The sequence below is a fragment of the Tyto alba genome, unplaced genomic scaffold (genome assembly GCF_018691265.1).
Source record: "Tyto alba isolate M040663 unplaced genomic scaffold, T.alba_DEE_v4.0 Super-Scaffold_3, whole genome shotgun sequence".
Lineage (NCBI taxonomy): Eukaryota > Metazoa > Chordata > Aves > Strigiformes > Tytonidae > Tyto > Tyto alba.
In genome coordinates, this window is record NW_024881304.1 from 7,410,678 (window position 1) to 7,430,344 (window position 19,667).

General features: G+C 45.8%; 1 protein-coding gene across 4 annotated transcripts; it reads left to right on the forward strand.

Annotated features, from left to right (window-relative positions):
• The first annotated feature begins 3,418 nt into the window (after window positions 1-3,418).
• TPRA1 (transmembrane protein adipocyte associated 1) lies at window positions 3,419-19,141 on the forward strand. Of its 4 annotated transcripts, none has more exons than XM_032994929.2 (11): window positions 3,419-3,523; window positions 8,076-8,278; window positions 8,427-8,559; window positions 11,081-11,167; window positions 12,831-12,903; window positions 13,868-13,947; window positions 15,132-15,242; window positions 15,666-15,726; window positions 16,775-16,877; window positions 17,505-17,585; window positions 18,662-19,141. In XM_032994929.2, exons 2-11 carry the CDS (start codon window positions 8,088-8,090, stop codon window positions 18,894-18,896), a joined length of 1,155 nt encoding a protein of 384 aa, XP_032850820.1. In that variant the 5' UTR covers window positions 3,419-3,523; window positions 8,076-8,087; the 3' UTR covers window positions 18,897-19,141. The 4 variants fall into 4 exon arrangements, with proteins under 4 accessions (XP_032850820.1, XP_042655581.1, XP_032850822.1 ...); XM_042799647.1 differs by having other exon boundaries at window positions 3,445-3,523; window positions 8,046-8,278; XM_032994931.2 differs by lacking the exon at window positions 3,419-3,523 and adding an exon at window positions 3,904-5,173.
• Window positions 19,142-19,667: the final 526 nt, after the last annotated feature.

Here is a 19,667-nt window from a genome sequence, read left to right on the forward strand (position 1 = left end):
TTTCTGACCACTATTTAGTAGCAGGCTATTTCTGCTCTTGGCTGCACTCAAGCGTGGGACAGTAACCCTAAAACAGGAGACACCAGAAGCAAAAGTGACTAAAGAGGCAGCTGACAACCATAGACCCGAATCGGCTCTTCCAGGAGACCAGCAAGATGATTCAGTCTGGTACTAATATAGCAAAGCAGGAGCATCGCGATATAAATAGGAGCGTGGCTCAGCCTCTTCTCTGTGACACATGATGGGGAGCTGGTGGGTGCTTGGCGTGACACAGGCACAGGGACCCCACCAGAGATTTCCCCACCTGTAAGCTACTAGGGACCACCATGGCTTTAAAGGAAGGCAGCCCAGGACTGGTACGGTGGTGCTGGTCCCAGGTGACACACTGTGATGAACCAGTCTCACCACAGGGTGCCACTGTCCCTCCAGGCATGGGACAGCTGGATGGACAGACAGAAAAGCTGGGGGCCATGTCCATGTTTTCACTGCTCTCTTTGAGTACCAGCTACAAGTGGTCCTGTGCTTGAGCTGGGGTGCTCAGTCTCTTTGGGAAGAGCTGAGGTTGGGCAGCTAAAACCGTCCCTGAAATCAGGTGGCTGTTGTGCATGGAACAAAATCAGGTGGCTGTTGTGCATGGGAGAAAATCAGGTGGCCATTCTGCATGGGACAGGGCTCCTTCTGCTGTGCTAGAGGGGATGCACTGCGGCGTGCCAGAGGGCTGAGATGCAGACAGGGCCCAGACTGCTTGCTGGGGTGAGCTCTGCTGAGCACCGAACTCCTGAGTATCAAAACACGACACTAGAATTTTGCAGACTGGTGGCTCACAGCAGAGGAGGAGCCCTGGGGACTGAATTCCCTGTGAAAAGAAGGGTAGAGACACAGGAGTACAGCCCAGGTGGTATCCCATGGTGATAATTTATGCCCAATACTAGATATCAGTAGAATTTCAGCTCTGAAACAAGACAGGCACATCTGTCTCTACAGTTGCTCAGCACCTGAAGAGCAAAGCAGTTTTGGATGAGAAGTAATATCCTGTCCAGAAGACTGATCTAATAAAATCTGAACGAGTATTTTAGAGAGAGAAACTGTCATAGAAGAGTGGAATTCAGTGATGACACGAGGGTGTAATGCTGTCCTGGAAACCATGACTGCACCTTCTGCCTTCGACACCTGCAAGTCAGGTGAGATTGCCAAAGGACAGCAGACTGCAACAGGTACAGCGCCAAATGCCAGCTTTCCTTGGGGCCCCCGAGGCTGCTAAATATCACCTCTTGTCTTGCTTCAGCCTGGCAACACCGAGTGACACAGCAAGACAAAGGGAGTGAGCCCTGCCATCTTTATGCACTGGATGGAGGAGATGGCAGAGAGCAGCGGTTCTCTGCTGAAGTGGGAGGATGTGTGCAGGTAAGGAGATGGGACAGTCCTCGGAGGCGGGAAGAGCAGAGTTATGTTTGTACACACCATGTCTGGGCTGAAAGGCACGGCTTGTTAATACAAAGGAACCATAAGTGTGGATTTTCCACCTCCTCTGTTTCACATAAGCAGTGAGGAAGGCAGGATCTAAAGTCCTTGCAGTGGTACCCAGCAGTCTTCTGCCTGAGAGACAGCTTTTGGATCTGATGTCCCAAGTGCTGGGCTCTAGCCGCAGTGTGAATCAGATGGCAAGAGCAGGTGGATTGGAAAGCAAAATCTCTCCCTCTGACACAGTTATGTGGGAGGTAACATGTTCAATTAGTTAGTGCCTGAGGCTACAAGTGAGAAGACATGGATTTTACTCCTGGCTCCGTTACCAAGGCACTTTTCAGGCAGAAGCACTCCACCTCTCTTTAAACAGAAGTGTCCCTTCTATAACTCAGGGATGTTGGTGCCTGCCAAGCCTTCGAGCTTGGATCCCTAAATAGAACATGTAAAAATATTGCAACATATCATTAACCTGAATGACAGTGTGAGAAGAGACAAGCTAAGGACCGGCTTCTCCACGTGTCATTCCAAAGGCATGACACCAGCATAAAAACCTGTTTCAACTCAGTGGAAAATCAGAGGAATAGGGCTGAGGCAGGCAACATGGTCTCAGGGTACATCCCCTCCATAAAGCTTGCTGCAGCGAAGCTGGAAAATTAAACCTGGGAAGATCAAGCAGACTTAAGTTGAGAAAGATGTGTGTGTGGGCTGGACCTGAAATGCTCTGTGCGTGCTGTTTGCTGGAGCAGGTGTGTGAACTTGATCAATATAGGGATCTTCTAAAGAGGTGTGGGCTTTGTACAGCAAATTTCAGCTTAGCAAAAGCCTTGCATTCCTATAGAAGCAATCCCTAGAGCCCCAGGTGAACCACAGTTAGAAGACCATGACAGAATTTATCCTCCAGCCCTTGAAATGACTCCAATAACACGCATCCCTCTTGAAACTCTGTTTAGTCAGACAGCTCTTGCTACTGAGAATAACCTGCTGATATTTTGCCAGTTATTTCCTTCAATTTGCTTTTTAGATCTTGGCTCATTTGTCCCAGTTATTTTCCACTTTACTGAACTTTTTTTCTCTGTCTGGTGTTTGCACCTCCAAATCCTGCTAATTATTTATTGTGTTTCCCTTTAGCTGCTATTCTCCAAGCTATGCCAAGTTAGTTCAGTCGGAGTTAAACTTTATATAAAAGCCAAACTCTCCAAGTTGTTAACCATTCGCCCTGTTAGGGACTTCATTATAGGGTCTGGGCCATGGAAGAAAATTGTTAACTGCCCTGCCTTGCAGTCAAGGCTCCTTCTACTAGGCAACCTATTTCTCCTTGCCTTGGAGGTGCACAAGGATTCGGGTGCTGGATCAGCCGAGCGTTAGCCGTTGGGTGTGACGCCGGGTTGTGCGGACTGGCCTGAGCGATACGATACAGGCGATAGAGCGATACAGGCAAAGCCCCCACGTTACCGGCAGCGCCTACCGCACCCCCACCCACCCCCACCCGCCTGCGGGGGAGCCCCAGCCCAGCCCGGGGGAGGGCGAGGAGCGTGGCTAGGGTAGACCTGGCCCCCACGCTGTGCGATTCAGCACTGGGGCTCGCAGGGCGGTTCTGTTCCTCCCACCCGTTTCAGAGCAGAGCTCGGGAAACGCGCTCAGCGCCCCGGCGGGTCCCAGGCCGCCCGCATCCTGCGCTCACTGTCCCGCAGGGGAACGCATGGGGGACAGAGCGCCTTTAAAATGCGGCAGGCCCGCTCCTCGAGTCCCGCCTCCCGTCGCTGCCCATTGGCTCTCGCTGCTATTTATTTTGGTCTCTGTGCCAGAACTGGTCTCTGATTGGTCCAAGCGGCACCCGGCTCAGGGACTCTCTAGTAGTGCCGACTCTGGCCCCGGCTGCAAAGGCGTCGGCTGGTCTGCCTTGGCGCTGGCGGCGCGGTGCTCCGCTTGAGCCGTTCTTTAGCGACGCTCCCTGGATGAGGGGAGAGGCGGGGCCGGGGCCTGGGATGGCGGGGCCGGGCCCCCGCGGCTGAGCGCCGTCTCCGGGGAGGCAGGGCCGGGCGGGCCGGGCCCGCGGCGGGTACGAGCGGGGCTCGGGGGGAAAGGCGCACCGGCCCACGTCAACCCGGCGGGACTGGCACGGCCCGGCCGCGGCGGGGGCCGCGGGCCTCTGAGGGGAGCGGCGGGGCCGCGCTCCGGGGCGGTGCGAGTGCCCGCGGGGTCGGCGGGCGGCCCGGGTGAGCGCGGAGCCTGGCCGTGCCTCCGGGCTTCAGCAACCCGCGCCTCGATATCCAGCTGCCTTTTTTTTTTTTCTTTTTCTTTTCTGCATATGGGGATTCCGGCAGGAAAAGCTTCGTCCCTTGCCGGGGGCGCTGCGGTTCCTCGGCTGCAGTCGGCATCAGCTCCGAGGTTACCGGCGGCCCTCGCTGCTCCCTGCGTTTCTGCCGTGCCTTTCGCAAACGCTTCCGCGGGTCCCTGGAAGGCAGCTTTATGCCTCCTTTTGCAGCCGGGGAGCCCTCCTATGGCAGGAGTGTCCAGAGGCACCTTTGCCAAGCCTAAAGGGCAGAAAGTCACTTAAGATTTTCTCCAGCTCTCTGGTTCCTTTAGCGGCTTTTAAAATAGACAGTGCTTCCTTGCCAGCATAGCATGAAGTGACTGTGTCGTGCTCCTTTGCTTCACTTGCCGCTGCTTTGCTTGTTTGTGCACCTGCCTTCTCGAGGAAAGAAAACCAAAACCGAAACAACAAAAAACTTGAGATACTTATTTCTGAAAGACGCCCCTGAACTGGGGTTCTCTGTCTGATGACTTTGCACTGTTGTTGATACTTCTGCTTTTAGTATTTTTGGTTGGTTGTTTTTAGCATTGCAGTTCCTTTCTTTTACAGTTTAGTTCAGAATAAGATGTGAAAATGAAACTTGGAGGAAAGAGATGTCCTTGATCACTGGTGGAAAATCCCTGTATTGTGATTTCTAAGGGTGAAATGCAAAATGCAATTTGTTGTGACCAAGAGCAAGGTTTGAAGAGCCATCTTAAAGAGAAGAAAGAAAAACGTGGGGTTTTTTTGTTTGTTTTCTTTTTAAGCATTTAAGTTATTGAGGTAACAGTTGTATTTAAGCAGGGATCTGGACAGTGACTTTTTTCTTGCATAAATACAGTATTTTAAGGAGCGATCTTAACCCTTGTATCATCTGTACTTGCAAGATTTTCTGATACTGCTTTCAGAAAGGAAGAAAGCTTTCATTTTATTTATTAGAGCTGAAACTCTGGTAGTGTGTAATTCACCTTTATGTAGTTGGGCTTTGAGAGCACAGAGAATTGCCAGTGATTTGAGCACTGAATTTCAGAGAGCTCTGGTATGGTTACAGAGCCATGAATCAAGAAACAACATCCCCTCAGTGAGATGCCATCATTTTCACTGAAGGCACAGCTGAGCCTTTCCCAGCACGCTGTCACAGCAACCTTGGAGTCATGCGGGGGTTCTTGACCCGAGTGCAACCTGTGAGTCCTGCGCCCGGACAGAGGAATAGGCCTCCCCCAAGTCAGGCTGACTGCGGTGTTGAAAACCATTTTATTTTGTTTTCTGGTGTATGGTGAATAGAGGTGCCTGCTAGAAGAAAAAAGGAGACCAGGACTGCAGCACTGGTTTCCTCTTATGTGGCTACAGAGTGATTTTGCCCTATTGCATAGGTTGGGCTGGCTGAAGTGAACAGCCCTGCGGCGGCAGGGTGTGGTGAGTGATCTCTTAGATATGCTCAGCTGACTGGATTTATTCTGGACTAGACAGGCCAGGGTTTTGGACAGTGTGCTGTAAGGAGCAGTGTTGCTGGGGATGATGAAGCCTAGACGGATCCTTGCTATCAGTTCCTGGTCCTGTTGCCGTGGAATTTTTGCTGGTGACTTGGACAGCAACGGGCCAGTTCTCCACATCCTTGCTGAAGGCCTTAGCTATTAGAAAAGCATGTTGATCGTCTTGTCTGGCTGATGGCTTTAGGTGCCTTTTCTTACCATGTTGGACGTTCTGTTGCTCTGCTTTGTGTGTACTTCATCTTGGGAAGAAGAATAGGATACTAATACCAGGCCTTAGCGAGCAGCCTGGCTGAGAGGTAAACTTGATTCTGTTTTGCCCTTTGAAACCTTGTGACTGGAGCTGTTACATGTGGCCAACTCCTCTCCTTATCAGTAGCTTGCTGCTGTTGTGTGATAGTGGTGGCTTCTAGGGAAAAAGAATGGTTCCTGTTCTTATGAGGAAGGTTGTTTTTTTCCCTTGTAATTCTCTCACAGCTTTATACTCAAGCTCTTTTCAGTGTGACAGGCAGATCGAATTCTTTGTCCCAGAAGAGATATTAGGAGGTTGTGATGGTTCACACTTGATGGTGTTATTTTGCCAAGGCTCTCTGAGGTTTTTCTCTACCCTTTCCCAGATTTTAAAAAAATTAGATAGAATTTTTTCAGTATTGGCAAATGTGAACGTACTTGTCTTTGCTGCTAGTGAGATGCAGTGATGTTTTAGAGGAAGAGAATGAAGCAAAATTATTAACAGAAAATCATTCTCAACAGTGTCAGTTCAGAGAAGTGAGAAGCTATATGGAAGAGAGGACACTTGTAGCGATGTTTGGAATGTGAAGGTTGCTGGAACCTCTACTAGAACTAGGATTTTTTGGCACAGATTTTGCCATCTCAGCACAAAGTTGATCCTTCCAGGTCTGCATGTGTTTATTTAATGTGACGTGTCTTGTGTAGCACAGCATACGGCAGTCGCAAAAGAAAAATCCCATCTCAGCAAGTATCTGTCAGCATGGATGAATCAGAGGGAGGGTTTGTTAGCTGAGGGTGGGATGATCCCTTTACCCCTCAGAAGACCTGGGAAGAGTCCCAGCCTCTGAAGAGAAAGACAGGTCTGTGGATGACAGTCTTGAGCAGTTTGTCGGGAAGGTGCTACTGAACTCTAGAAGCTTAACAGATGACACAGGGCTGTACTGATTCTTTCCGACTTGTGAGTCACCCAGAACCTTGCAGGGAAAATACCTTCTGAGGCCTGTCATGGGGGCTGTCAGTTTTTGCCATGCCAGCCAGGGCTAAAGTCAAACAGGGAGAATTGTTTTGAGATAAATCCTGGATTAACTGTATCACACAGACTGCTAGAGTGCTGTCTCTGGTGATGTGCATCTTGTAAGATGCCAGCTGATGGAGATGGGTTTTTCTGAATCAGTGTCATCTGTGACCACTTCTTTGGGGAGTGCCAGGAGAGGTGGTAGGACCTGATGTTTGTATGCAACTTGCAGCTGGTCAAGTGCCTTAGTGGTGACGGTTGCTGTTGTAGGATGGGAAGAGGAAAGGATTTGCACAAGGTGATCCATTGAATCAGGAGCAGGCTTAGTAAGGTAAATCAGATCAAAACTCCAGTATATAATATCTCCTGATTTAAAGTATTTTGTGCCATAGTCCGCTTAAGGTTCCAAGGTGATCATAGAACCAACAGAAGGATAAACTGCTGCTGGTGTGGTTTCTGCCAAAGCCACTGGCACGAGTGTGAAGCACATGGGAGTTTTAGGGATGGCAGAGTTTTCCTTTAACTTCTGGAGGGACAGTTAATATCACATCACTGTAAGGCCTGGGAGATGGTCAGATGGTGGAAAAGATGTAAATGTTCTCTCAAGGAAGGCAGTACAAAAATGTTGCATCAAGGGAGTGGGAAGTTCTGTCTTGTCATCTTCCTGAGGGGCAGGAGAGGTGTAAGGTAGGGCAGGCAAAAGACCTGAATGCCATGACTCTTCTGGTTCTGATCATAGCTCTCTGCTGCATGAGAGTTTGACCTTAGGAAACCCACGAGAGAGGACTCTGTCTTGTTCTGGGTTTGTAAACTACCAGTTGTGATGCTGACTTGTGTCTGAGAAGGGCCATGGAATTGAGACTGGTGGATGTAAAGAAGCTGGAGAACTTTATGCCAACAGGGTTTTAGGTGCTGTCTTTTCATAGCCTTACTGTTGTACTTAAAATCAGAATCATTTTGGTGCCTTGCAGAGGGTTAGAAGAAAAATGCTGAATGTTGGCTTTTGCCAGTGTTGGCTTTGGAAGATAAAACCATCTGTACAGTCCCTTTAGGTAAAAGTGTGTGAGGCACTCCCTGCTCTCAGACTGCAGGGCTGGTAACAGCAACAGGTTTTAGGTAGGGCCCTTAATTTTTTCTTTTCAATAGTTGAAATAAAATCACTCAGTGTAACTTCTTGATCTTGGGAGCTAGAATGATAATGTTCTGGTACAGCAGGGTTTTCTCCATCTGATGATGCCATGTATTGCTGCTGAGTCTTGATTTCTTCTGTGAATCTACCAAAGCTCAAAAAACACGCAAAATTTAATCCAATGTAGTATTACACTATTTTGAAGGTATTTGTTACTCTGATAACAGTGTTTTTGTACTGTCCACCCTAATGGCTGTGTGCAGAGTAAGGGCAGGTGGCATTTCATTGTGTAATACAGTCTTTCAGATGATGATAATTTGCTGTAACAAGCAGGAAGCACTTGTGCAGGGGCCTAATGGCAGGGATGTGTTTCTTAGCGCTGACTCACAACTGATTTAATGTTGCTTTTTGTCTCTGCTCTGGTTGTCGTGTGCTGTGTTTGACCTGGACCAGAGGGAAGGCAGGATGTTCCCGTCCATGATGTCTGTGATGAGTTTCTCCGTGTCTGACAACATCACACATTCAACTACCCTGGTGACAGCACTGGATAATGTGACAACTTTGTCCCCAACAACAACGCAGGCCATCAATGACACCAACATCACTGTGCCGCACAAGTGCCTGTTGTTGCTCTATGAGGACATTGGGAAGTCCAGGTGAGATGGAGGATATGGGACCATGGTCTGACTCTGGGCTGGGGGAAAGAGCTTTCTTAGAATTTGGTTGAGAAGGGACAGGGGCTGGTGCTTTCCCTTCTAGATGCCGAAGAATAGGAAAAAAACCTGTTTTATTTACTTTTTGCAGAGTCCGCTATTGGGATCTTCTGCTCCTGGTTCCCAATGTGCTTTTCTTTATGTTTCTCCTCTGGAAGCTGCCCTCTGCCAGGGCCAAAATCCGGGTCACTTCCAGCCCAATCTTCACTACATTCTACATACTAGTGAGTACCGCTCTGTGCTTTTGAACTGATGAGGGAGTGTTTTTTTTTGTTACCCCTCTTGAGCAATATCACTGAATTAATGGAGAGAGAGGCTAGACCATATTTTGCAGGGATAAGAATTATTTTTAGTTGAAGGTGTACTACAAGAAGTAGACACAGATTATTAATTTTATTTCACTGTCTGAATTCTGCTTTTCACATATTCTGGTACCATATCTGCTGGATTTGAGTGGGTTTTGTTTTCCTGTGGTGATTTTTTTTTTCTTTTCCTTTTTTTTCTTTTGTTGTTTTCTTGTCTTGGAAATTAGTATCTTATACTTTCTTTGCTCCTTGCAGTAAGTAGCATGTGACACAAAACCAGCTTCTCACTGAGGTTGTGAGAAGTGAAACACTGGAAGATAATTTGTGTGAAGCTGTTGAAAAGCTTGGTCATCTGCTGTAGAAAATGGTGATGTGAGAGGGTTTTGGTTAGTCTGAGAATGTAGAAACCCAACCCTGTTAATTTCTTTCCCATCATATCAACGTGGCTGCTGACTCGATGTTCTTGATACTTGCTAAGGTGGAAACAGAATATATAGGCAGTACAGTTATAGTTCACAAACATCTAAGATCTTGTCTGTTCTCCTCTTCCCAGTTTAGAGGCATAGGCAACTTCTGATCACATTAAGGTAGCCTTAATTTCCGAACATCATACCTGTTAACTGTGATATTGCTCACAGGGCATGGTAAACACAGCTAAGAACATATGTGAATTTGTTTAAAAATATAATTCAGAAGCTTTATCATAAGTGCTTTCTGAGATCCTGGCTTGCCTCAGTGTGTAGCGTAATGTGCTTGCTCTTCCTCAGTGAGATTAGTACAGGTTGTAGAAGTAAATGTGTGTTTGACTTGGGTTAGATGGGAGGCATCCTTCTTTGGGCTGCATACAGGTACTGGCATGGCAAAACCCAAGAAGCATCAAAACCACATCTGACCTAGTAGCCTCAACTGAATTTTTGGTGGGATGTCTTTTTAGCTCTTTCAGGTATGGACTGTGGGCACTGGGCTTGTGTGCAGTTTTAGATAACCATGTATACACACAAATGCTCCAAACTTAAAAATATTACCAGCCATTTCCAGTCTGAATTTAAATTGTCCTTTAAGCTTCCGGTAGTGCATGTGGCTCAGTAGGGAGTTCATGCCAAAGGCTTTGAAAAGCGAAACTCCCGATAAACCAAAGGGAAGAAAAAAGTAAACTGACTCTGCTGTTGACTTTTTCAGAACAGAGTGAGAAGCAGAAAGTGAAACAGCCTTAGAGGAAAACACTTTCATTCAGTTTGATCTTCTGGAGTATGTTATTGGGAAATGAGGATGGAGGTGTGTTCTGTGAGGATTTCCTTTCAAATAGCTGTTTGTCATGTCTTGAAGGAATGCTTTCTTGCAGAGTCAGTGATTCAAGCAAAGTTAATAGATTGAGAAAAGTCTCCTCCTACCCGGAGGGTAAGCAAAAAGGGTGTTTGTTCCTCTCCAGTGAGTTGTTGCTGCTCTAGAACACCATTATTTTCAGGGATCCTTTTTTGTCAGTGTTTTCTTCCAGAGTTTTCTACCCCAGAAGGGAGTGTTGTATTATTATTCTTTTATGCCGTTTGCCTCCCTTCTAAGGAGGAAATATTCAGATGTAGGTGTCTTATTGGTCATTTCTGTTCTCCAGCCACCTTAGAATCAGCTTGGACTGTCTTGGTTCTCTGATAGATTTATCTGTCTCATACCTGCATTATTAGAATTAGCTTGCGACTCGGATAATTTTATCTGGAAAAATCTGCTTTCTTGGAGCGTAAGTCTGCACAGCGGAGGGTAGATATATCCAACTGAGCTCTTAATTGCATAGTAAGGCTGTGACAGCACAGGAGTTGGTAAATTAGCCTTGCTGAGCTCCATGCTGTCATACTTAAATGGTACATGAGCTGACTTGGGTATCTCTGTGTTGCACTGTGTGGCAGGGTGAGGTGTTTTAAAGCTGTTGCTTGCAGCTGACTTTTTCCTCTGCATTCCTGAACATTTACACTGTTGAGAGAACTGCAGATGTTAGTTTTATCACAGATCTGAAGTGTGGTAGTTGGTATTGAGTGGCTTCTGTTATCTGGTGTGATTGGTTTATTCAGTCATACCAAGCACTTGATCTTGTAATTTGGAGGGATATGTTTTGTCTGGTCTTTCTCCTCCCCTCCTCCAGTTGATTGAAAGGTGGGAAGACTGTTTGCTGTAAAGATACTGTTGTAAGGAGTGGATAAGACCTCTTCAGAGGTCTTTAATCTGACAGTTAAGGAAATTTGTTTCTTCCTAAATTCTAAGCCAGTACTCCTACCTCTAACAGGCCTGAGGAATCTTCTTCAGAAAATTAACTCTAATCTGCTACAGGAAATCCTTAGCACACATTACCAGGATTGAAAGATTACCTGGAAATGGTATTCCAAAAGCGTGTCTGGTCACTACTGCGTATGTGCCTTTTGATATGAGCTCACTTTGGTATCTTTTTGTGTAGGTATTTGTGGTGGCTTTAGTTGGTATTGCCCGTGCTGTTGTCTCCATGACTGTGAGTGCCTCCGATGCTGCCACAGTTGCTGACAAGGTAGGTACAACACTAATTTTAGAGGCTCTGCTTGTGCAGTTCTGATCACAGCAATCTGTTATGGCTTCCCTTCTATGTGTCTACAAGAAGAATGTCATTTTTTTCAGTACTCGTAGCTATGTGCACTATGGAATCCTGTTCTGATAGCTGTATCTAAATGATCACAACATCCAGGGCTGTAAAACAATGGACTTCCTAAAATAGACACACAAATAACGGCAGCAACACTTTCCTGTTGCAAGGATGAAATGACTCTACTTTGCAAGAGCTAAACATTCAGATACCTTTAGTGGATAGGCAAGACATGGCCTTTGTTACTCTTGCAATATTTGAATGGCTCTTTGAAAAATATTTAATTCTTATGTATTGAAAGCAAATAAAACCGAATTCCCTTTTGAGACTGATATCTGAACGTCCTTGCAGCCACTCTGAGTACAGGGCAAACCCTTAGCAAACAGGAAATAGCTGTGTATGTGCTGTTCCTTTGTAGTCGTTTGACTTGTAGCAGAATATTACCTCAACCAAAAAGCTCTGTAGTTCTTGAACTGTTAGAGGAAGAAGAGCCACCCACAGAGTATAGGTCTTCTGGCTTTATTCCCTGGGAGCAGTGTGGTTCTTTTGCTTTTCCCTTTAGTGTTACCTGTCAGAGCATTCTAATGCACTGCTTGTTGTGAGTGGCTGGATGTTTGTAGCATTTTCATTCACCTCTGTTGAATAGATGTAGGTCCAGAACTTGAAAAATGAAGAAGAGGAGAGAAGGTGCTTTTCTTCAGCTCTGTTGGTGTTGCTGCTAAGTGCACCTTGCTGGGAAGTCATGCAGTAAGACAGATACTCTGTCAATTTTTCCTGTACACATGTTCCATCATGTCTATTATGTTTCTTTTGTTTTCTCTCATATACGTACATATCTATATGTACACATATGCACACTGTGTGTTTTCTGAGATTAGAAGTGTCTCATCAAGTGCCTCTTAAAATATTGCGTATCTTCAAGAGAGAGTGCCATTCAGTGTTCAGAGGAGACGCGTTTAATAAGCCAGAATCTGGATTCTTGTTCTAGGTTTGGCACTGATTTATTGCATGACTACCTGGAAAGTTGCCTCACCTGCTGTTATTTTCGTCTTGTTTCATCAAATGAAACACAGGAATGAAAATAACAAGCTAGAAGTGGGAGGGCTTTAGAGTTGAATATGCCTTAGATTTAGGGACCAGTAGCTTTGGAAAAGTGCAGAATACAGAGTTTGTTCAGTTATAACTGTACTGCAGAATCTACTGCTTTAAGAACTGGCCCTGTTTCATATTTTACTTTTGAGGTTTGTGTTTGTACTTCTTGGGAGTACAGCAGAAAGGACACATCCGAGACAAGTGACATATCCTCAAGTGCGGAAAACCATGGTCACTTCCTCTCTCCGTAGGCATGCTATTTCCTCGCTCCCACACGACTGTTTTGTTTCACAGGCCTGTTTTGTTTCACAGGCATGGACGTGTCTTGGAACAAGCATTTAATTAGTGTCCCTACAAAGCATGAGGGGGGTTTGTGGAAATTACTTGGTCCATTCAGAGGCTGCCATCCCTTGGAGCAGAGTAGAGTTTTGCTATATTAACTTTGAACTGATTCCTGGCTTCATCTAATCATGTTTGTCTGGTTTCTGTTATCCCTTAGATCCTGTGGGAGATCACAAGGTTCTTCCTTCTGGCGATTGAACTCAGTGTGGTGATTTTAGGCCTTGCTTTCGGTATGTGTCAGGGGGTTTTTGCGTGCTTTGAATGTTTCCTATTCCTTTTCTTTCCACAGAGACTGCATCTGTAAGTTTGTGGAGATGCTGATTTTATGAAGTGAAGGAGCTCTAGAATAAAGACAAAGGACAAACTGGGGATTTTTAGTTAGAAATGGCTGAAAGCCCGATTACATGTGATACATGATTATGTGGTGATGGAGTGCACAGCTTAGGTGAAGAAGGCTTATGTAAAGATCAACAGTCTGATCTTTGTTTCAACTCCATTTTATTCAAGGTGATTCCTTTGAGGGTCTTTCCATCCCTTCCTTGGCTGGTTTGATTCCATCCTGGCTTCATTCAAGTGCTTTAACCTTACTTTTTTCAGTTGTACGAGTGAAAATGTTGTTTGGAGCACCTCTTTCTGTGGGTCAGAGGTAGAGGAGAGGGGTTAGCGGGTGACACTCCATCTGCCAGCAGGACACCTGAGCACTAGCTCTTTCAGCTTTTCAGGGCTCATAGATTAATTTAAATTGGAAGGAGCTTCTGGAGATTGCCTGCTCCAGCATTTTCCAGGTCAGATTTCTGTAAATTATGTAAGCCCTTCTCCCCTTTTCTAACCCAGTCTCCTGTCAATTTTTTTTCCTGAGAAGAAACTTTACAATATCTCAGTGTACATGACACCAGAATCATTCCTGACATTTGTTGTTTTTTGGGAACCCCAGTGGAAGGACTTAGTTGCTTTCTATATTAATGTGGGCAGGAGAAAAGCAAGTTAAAACCTGTTGTTTTGTAATTATTATTTTGTCTGTGAAAGGGTCAACTCTCCAAAGAGGGAAGCAGTTTCCAGTGGTTAAGTGACCTTTAACCTTCCCTTGAATGCCTCTGGAAATACAGAGATTTTCCTGTGTTGGTTTTGGAGGGAGCTGATTTTTACCAGGGCTGGGATCACATCCTGAGTCACTTCTGTGTGCCTTATTTCTAGGTCACCTGGAGAGCAAGTCGAGTGTGAAACGTGTTCTTGCAATCACTACGGTGCTGTCACTGGCATATTCTATCACCCAGGTGAGTACACTGGAGCAGAAGAATTAGTCTTTGCAAAAGAGGGGACTTTGCTTTGAGTTAGGTGTGGGATTCCTATCTGGAAAGTGGCAGCTTTGCTCCTTGGATGAGGTTTTGGGTAAAGACTGGATGCTTGTGGCGTGTGAGGATCCCCAGAGCACACACCAGACTCTATCTCCTTGTCCTCTTCGTGGCATGAATGGCTCAGCCAAGGTGTAGAAATTGGTTGAGGTTTAGATGGGTTGCCTTGTTTAGTGAAACTTGGAACAGGAGTGAGAAGTTTTTCACAACTGAGCCACAAGTTCTGAACCTAGCCTCAAGTGCCATGAAAACTAGATGGAGACACCTGAGGTGTGCTTGCCAGATAAGGGCAGTGCAGAGTGGGCCTCTTGTCTGGTGATTCTGAGGGCTGAGAGCCCTTGCTTCCCTTCAGACTGGCAGCTGGCTTGCTAGCTCAGTTTATTAGCTGTGTCTCCATCTCTCTGAACAATGCGGTATGTGTCTAGGTTTCTTCTTTTTGGTATGTAAGTAGTCAGCCCTGTGTCTCTATACTTGGGGCAGCGCCAGAATGACACAGAGATCTTTGTTCTGTGACCAGGCTCTTGCTTGTGTAGGCAGTGAGCTGATCATTACCACACGATAAAGCTGGAGGAGCCTCATTAAATATCAAGTGTTTGAGCTGTAACTGGGTTCAGTATTGTTTACAAGCACTTTTTTCTCTCCACTGTCTGTATGTTAGCTTCTGTTCATACCGTTTTTCAGGAATTCAAGTGAATGAGACAGTGCCCTTTCCCAACTCTTGCACAAGTGTGGGCTTCTGTATTCTGGATGTTTCAGCAGGAAAGGTCTAATTTAGAGATGGAAATGGAACTCTCAGTCTATTTCAAACAGACAACTGCTTGCATACCCTATCCCTTCATTCAGTCTCACTTCTGGAATGTCATTGATGCCAGTTGCCTTTGGAAGCAGATTCCTGCCATTTTTTCCCCCCCTCACTTCTTGTCTTCAGTTTCTTCCTCTTTTCCTGTGTCAGCTTAACTTGGTCTAAGCACAGCAATGGTTGGGTCTTAGGTGGCAGGGAGAGATGCTGTCTGAACTTCTTTAAACACAGTCTCCCTTGTCCAGACACCCGCCCTAGTGAGCATGCTGCCTATAACAGAATCATGCTAGTGCCACTTCTCTCCTAGGGCACCCTGGAAATCCTGTACCCTGATGCCCACCTCTCAGCAGAAGACTTCAACATCTACGGCCATGGAGGGAGACACTTTTGGCTTGCCAGCTCCTGTTTCTTCTTTCTGGTAAGTACTGGTCATGTGTTACACACTCTGATAGCTTTTTTATATTTTCTACATGGGGCAAGGAGGATGATTTGTGTATGATAAGGCCTTAGTCCCCCTCCTGCCTGATACAGTGCAGCATTGATGCTTCTCATGTGGTAGGGAAGCTGAAGCAATAAAGGTGTGGTGGGAGTTGTGTAAGCTGTGGCAGCTGAATTCAGATGTTCTTCATTCCCTTGTTTCTCAGTGATCAGCCTTTTTGTGCTGATGGGGGTGAGGTGTGGGCCTTCACATCTGCACCATCTGAGCTGGGTTTAATACCAGGGGTCTGTGCCTCTGTCCTGAGACACCTAGGGAGTGTGTGACACCACATACCATCCCTGCAAAGATTGTTTAGTTCAGTTGCCAAGGAGCTGTGGAACAGTTAGTTCTTTGTTTCAACAGGTCTATTCCTTGGTGGTGATTCTTCCAAAAACTCCTCTGAAAGACCGGATTTCTTTGCCCTGTAAGTGACCTGTGTTCCATAGTACAGATGGAGACAGTGTCAGGATAAAACATAGGTGGGAGTAAGAGGTTCCTGTACATGGCTGTGTTGCAGATACATCTCACTGTCTCAGGGTACAGATACATGGCAAGGGACTGATAAGTTATCCCTGGAAAAATAGGATGTTGTGCCTTTTGGAGTGCAGAGTAAGAGCAATTACACTGCTACTTCAGTAGCTAAACAATTACATTAAGAAAACAAAATCTACTGCTCTGTTAATGATACAGATGTAATGCAAATATATAATCTTCAGAGAGCTGTAACAAATGGTTTCTTAATAATAGCTTCCTTTGAAATGCATGTATGATGTTAAAGTGTACGTGCTGGTCATCCCCTGGGAAAGAAAGGCTAATTGGGAACTGTTTAATTTTTATCTGAGCATTTACTCTATTAAGATGCTTCTCTGGTTTTTCTTTTTGTTGCAGAACAACTGCAGTTCTTGAATAAGGAGAGAAGCTGTTACTAAGATGTTTGCACTGGGCTGTTCTCTCTCTAAGTAGTGTTGGTGTCTGTATGGGTACCCTGAGGGAGTGGATGTGTGTGGCACATGCCACAGGCAGGTGGTCCTGAGCCTGATCTGCCTAGTGTCCAGCACACCCTGCTGCTCCTGTCCAGGTTTTCTGAGTAGTTTTGTTAGTTGTACGTTGGAAGGGCACAGCTTCTGGTTCAGCTGTGGGCTGTTTGGTTTTCTTACGTTCAATTATGTGACTGATACTGGTTCCAGATGCTTGCCTATAAAATCTTTGCAAATGTTGCCATGATTATGTGTTTTCAAAACCCATCTTGTGTGTGTGTGTATGTGCATCCAGGGGGGTATGGTTTAGTCTACTCTACCTCCATCAATCCTGCCAGCATGAGACAGGAAAATGCAGTCTTAATTCTTCAGAAGTTCTTAAACAGATAAGATTGTGAGACTCTTGTGTTGGGTTTGCCATCTCCCTCAGACAGATTTGAACTGTGCTGGTGCTTATGAGGTTGAGCTTCATCTGTGTCTATGTCTTTCCCACAGCCAGGAAGAGTTTTTATGTTTATGCTGGAATCCTGGCACTGCTGAACCTGGTGCAGGGCCTGGGCAGTGCCCTCCTCTGTGTGGATATCATAGAAGGACTGTGGTATGTATGCTGGGGAAGGAGGTCTGCAGCCCTGTTTCTCATGTTGCATCTCAGTGTCCTTCAACACTACCTCTTCCAAGAAAACAAACTTGTGCTGTGAACCTAAGAAGCAGTAAAGCTGTTGGTTCTGTTTTATGCTGAAAGACCTCAAAGTGATCAGGGGTCAGGAAACTAACAGCGGAGAGGTCTGTGGAGCTGTATGCTCTGCAGTGGTCTTGAGGTGGTGGGTGAGAGTAATTGTTTGAATCTGTTGACTCGTGTTTCATAGGTAATAAGGGAGGAAACAGTCTGTTTGCTAGAAGTAGCACAGAGATACACTTACTCAACTCTGGAGTCTCGTTCTGCAGGGATCAATGTCACTTCTGTGAATCAAAATTGGGAGCACTGAGACTGTTCCTGGTCAGACCTTAGGTCTTGGCATGGTTCCCTCTGAGTATCTAGGAGCAGTGACACGTTGATGGCAATGTCTGTTACTTTGCATTGGTTTGAATTTGTTTAGCACTTTTCTTGTCCTCTGCTTGGACACTGGAGGAAAACTGGATAATTCTGGGGGGATGTGACTGGTGTTAGCTAGCTGTATTGTGCTTCAGTGCTAAATTTCTTCATGTTTCCTTTTGCCATTGACAGCTGTGTTGATGCTACCACGTTCCTTTACTTCAGCTTCTTTGCACCTCTCATCTACGTGGCATTCCTGAAAGGCTTCTTTGGGTGAGTAGCCAGGAGCAGGAGCTTAGAGGGTATATATTGTCATTTAATTGTTTTGCACTCAAGTTCTCTCCATCTGCAGAATAAAGGCAGTGACTAGAATGCCAGTTAGGGAACCAGTTTTTAATTTCTGGCCTTGAAGTTTCTCTTGTGTGACCCAGGGCTGCTCGCTCCTATCCAGGACTCCTCTGTATGCAGAGTAGAGCTGATGGCTATATTCCTCTCAAACATTTATGAGGATTACGGACTACTTCAGTGTCTGCATCCTGTTTAGTACAAAGTTTATCTGCTGAAGTTGTTAACTAAGTGGTTAGTGATAGATTGAGTCCCGGAAGGTTAAGTGGTCTTCTAAGTGGGTTTTGGTATAGGTTTGTAGAAAGGATCTAGGTGTTAGGTAACTCTTCAGCTGATGACTCCTCTACAATGGCCCAAGTCACCAGTTCTAAGCACTTGGGAGTGTGATTCTTGGGTCGGGGTTGCCACCGTGTGGTCACTCCGAGGAGATGCATCTTGGCAAGAAAACCGCAGTGTTTAGTGTAGGTTTTAGCTTTTACTGTCTACAGGCAAGAAATATCAGACTTTAAAATAACTAAGAACATAAGGTACTCCTAAAATATCAAAATGTGCCTCTGCTGCCTTCTGAAATCAGCAGAGAACAGTGTATGGAAGTAGAGATGGAAACTTCTGATCCACAAGTGTTTGCGTTCTGGTTTTCCTGATGTACACAGATGGAACTTGAGGCCAGCTCCTGTTCTGTTGGTGTCAGTAATCAGGCTGCTGTGGCATCCAGTGGTTTGGATGCTGTTTCCCTCAGTAATTTAGAACTCCCAAAGATGAGAACACCTTTCTCCTACTAGTCAGGGTTCTGCCATTTTTATTTCTCTTAGATGACTCAGGCCAAAGCCACGTTTAGCATTAATTTATGATGATTACTCTGTTAGGTATTTTTCAGGACTGAAAGCTAGTGTGAAGAGTTTTTAGGGTCTGAATACACAATTTCTTAGTGCTGCTGAGTTTCAGTTAAGTGGCTGTGATACTAGGTTCCTTAAGCATGTATTTTAAATCTTTAATCACTCCAGGTCTGAACCGAAGATCCTTTTCTCCTACAAGTGTCAGGTGGATGAACCTGAGGATGTGGATGTGCACCTACCCCACCCTTATGCTGTTGCCAAGAAGGAAGGAATGGATTCTGGGTTCTACTCGAGCACTCAGATTGACACCACAGCCTACCTGGATGACGTGGCCTCTATGCCATATCACGTGGGCAGCATCAACAGCATAGACAGTGACCGCTGGAAAGCCATCAATGCCTAAGGCACAGCTACCCGCTTCACACGATGCCTCATTCCTTTCCTTCCTAACTCCCCGATACCACAGCTGTTAAGATGTCCTTTGGAAATCTGTCCTTGGCTATCTGCCATGGCTCTCTTCTCTTCCTTAGGATTTCTGCAACCTATAGTGGAACTAAGTCGGCAGCCCAAATCCTGTTGGAAAGAACATTTTCTGTTGCTACCTGAGAACAATGTAGAACAGTTGTGTTCATAAACCTATAAACTGAACCTTCCTGATCCTCTGTGTTTCAGATGTGAATATGACCCAGAAGACAGGTCTGACTGGCACCTTTCCTTTTCAGTGACTGAAAGCACTTGTCTGCCAATTAGGGGAATGGCGTTGAGGGATGAGGGTGTTGATTTGACTGCTGTATTGTACATATATAGAAAGAGTTTGGTGGTTGAAACCAAAGATGGTCTTCCTGGGATTTTTCAAGAAGCACGGCTGCCTAGTTCTTGTCATAATGCAACAGCATAGGTGGTGATAGCAGTGTCTGAAGAGGGAAGCTGGTCAGCTGGGCTTGTATCTGGTTTCAGCTAATACTGCTGAAAATCATGAATTGCAGTTGTTAGGGGTTAAAAGAAGTGTTCTGAGTGTGTGGGAAGAGAGGTATGAAGAGGAATGAACTGTTCTTTGAGCCCTGAGAGCATTTTGGAGGACTAGTAGCTGGCAGCATGGACATGAACTGACTGAACAATAGGGAGCCAGAAGGACAGACTGTGCTGCTGTTTAGCTGAGCTGAAGTAGCTGTGA